This window comes from Penaeus japonicus, unplaced genomic scaffold (assembly GCF_977035675.1).
Source record: "Penaeus japonicus unplaced genomic scaffold, GWHDUDI00000001_assembly GWHDUDI00000037, whole genome shotgun sequence".
Lineage (NCBI taxonomy): Eukaryota > Metazoa > Arthropoda > Malacostraca > Decapoda > Penaeidae > Penaeus > Penaeus japonicus.
Window position 1 is genome coordinate 21,688,310 of NW_028234439.1, and position 2,500 is coordinate 21,690,809.

General features: G+C 39.2%; 1 protein-coding gene across 2 annotated transcripts in view; it reads right to left on the reverse strand.

Moving 5' to 3' along the window:
• Positions 1–2,500, reverse strand: part of LOC122252789 (uncharacterized) — an 11,773-nt gene that overhangs the window by 1,423 nt on the left and 7,850 nt on the right. For both annotated transcript variants that reach the window (XM_043015455.2, XM_043015453.2), the window contains exon 6: positions 888–967. In XM_043015455.2, coding sequence (XP_042871389.2) covers positions 888–967 — 80 coding nt within the window. The remainder of the gene's footprint in view (positions 1–887; positions 968–2,500) is intronic.

The window sequence follows — 2,500 nt, forward strand, 5'->3', positions numbered from 1 at the left end:
TAGTACATGGAGTGGGATAAAAATGGGGGATATATAGTGCATGGAGTGGGATAAAAATGGGGGATATATAGTACATGGAGTGGGATAAAAATGGGGGATATATAGTACATGGAGTGGGATAAAAATGGGGGATATATAGTACATGAAGTGGGATAAAAATGGGGGATATATAGTACATGGAGTGGGATAAAAATGGGGGATATACAGCACATGGGGTGGGATAAAAAGGGGGGATATATAGTACATGGAGTGGGATAAAAATGGGGGATATATAGTACATGGAGTGGGATAAAAATGGGGGATATATAGTACATGGAGTGGGATAAAAATGGGGGATATATAGTACATGGAGTGGGATAAAAATGGGGGATATACAGCACATGGGGTGGGATAAAAATGGGGGATATATAGTACATGGAGTGGGATATGAATGGGGGATATACAGTACATGGAGTGGGATATGAATGGGGGATATGTAGTACATGGAGTGGGATAAAAATGGGGGATATATAGTACATGGAGTGGGATAAAAATGGGGGATATACAGCACATGGGGTGGGGGGGTGGGGGACAAAGAGGAGGGTGGGTTATACAGCACATGAGGAGGGGTGGGGGGGGGGAGAAGAAGGGATCTACAATACATAGTGGGTAAAGGGGGTGGAGGAGGAGAGGATAATACAACACACAGTGAGGTACATGGAACGAGGGAATAGGGGAAGGGAGACCAAAGAAGAGGAAGGGTCAAGAGAGGAGGACGGAAAGTAAAATAAAGCAGCAAAGTAGATGGAAACAAAGGAAAGAAGAGGAGGGAGAGGCGTATACAAAATACGACTCCCCAATAAGCACACAAAATACCCTTAAGTGTCACTTCCAAAAGAAATACGTACATGGCACCACGTATTGTATACACGAGCTCTTTCTTCTGTGCGAATTCAATGAAGTTTCTCCGGTCTTGAACGTGATCACCCTAAAGGAAAGAAGAACAGGAGTGAACAAGGGAACAAATGAGAGAAAATGAACACATGAACAGGAGTGCGAGAGAGAGAGAGAAAGTGAACACATGAACAGGAGTGCGAGAGAGAGAGAGAAAGTGAACACATGAATAAAAGTGTGAAAGAGAGTGAAAGTGAACACATGAACGAGAGTGTGAAAGAGAGTGAAAGTAAACAAATGAACAGGAGTGCGAGAGAAAGTGAAAGTGAACTAATGAACAGGACTGCGAGAGAGAGAGAAAGTGAACAAATGAACAGGAGTGCGAGAGAGAGAGAGAGAAAGTGAACACATGAACAGGAGTGCGAGAGAGAGAGAGAGAGAAAGTGAATAATGAACAAAAGTGTGAGAGAGAGTGAAAGTGAACACATGAACAGGAGTGCGAGAGAGAGAGAAAATGAACACATGAACAAAAGTGTGAGAGAATGTGAAAGTGAACACATGAACAGGAGTGCGAGAGAGAGAGAAAATGAACACATGAACAAAAGTGTGAGAGAAAGTGAAAGTGAATAATGAACAAAAGTGTGAGAGAGAGTGAGAGTGAACAAATGAACAGGAGTGCAAGAGAGAGAGAGAAAGTGAATACACAAACAAGAGTGCGAAAGAAAGTGAACAAATAAACAGGAGAAGAATAAGATTGAAAAAGTGAACAAGAGAGTGAGAGAGAGAGTAAAAGTGGACAAGTGAACAGGAGAAGAACACGATTGAACAAGTGAACAAATTAACATTTTTTTTAAATCTAAAATTTGAACCTAAAATTAATTAATCAAAATGATAGATAGAGAAAAATGGGAATGTGAAGGGTATTCAAAATATATTCAATATGTTTTTTCTCCAAAATTCAGATTATGATCCAAATAATGATAAAGATAATAATAATATGATAAAAATAATAGAGACAATAATAATGTACGTAAGGATAATCAGAATGATGATGATAATAATAACAATGATAATAACAATCACAAAAACGTTAATGCTAGTATCAGAATGATAATAATTATAATGATAACAATGATAAGAGTGATGGTGAAGCAACAACAATGATAATGACAATGAATAAATGAATAAACCAAGTTAGACAATTCTATTGATCACCTTCAACATTTCTTTTTCATTCATTTTCATTTTTATTTATTTTTTCTCAATTCTCTCTTCTTACCCTATCCTGTGTTCTTGTTTTTTTGTTTTTTTTGTCTGATTGTTTTCCTTTTCACTTTGTTACTCCTTTCTACTTCTCTTTCTTTATTTCTCTTTTTCTTTACAAATTTCTCTCCTATTCTTCTTCTTCTTCGTCCTTTTCATCTTCTTTTTTTCTACTCTCCTACCCCCTTCCTCCCCAACCTTCCCCATCCTCCCCCTTCCCTTTTCTTCAATCTTCCCCATCTCCTTCCCTCTTCCTCCTCCTCCCCTTCCCTCCTTCCCCCTCCCCCTTTCTTGGCTCCTCCTCCCTTTCCCTCCTTCCCGTTCTCCCTTCCTTCCCTCCTAATCCTTCCTTCTCCCTCCCCAT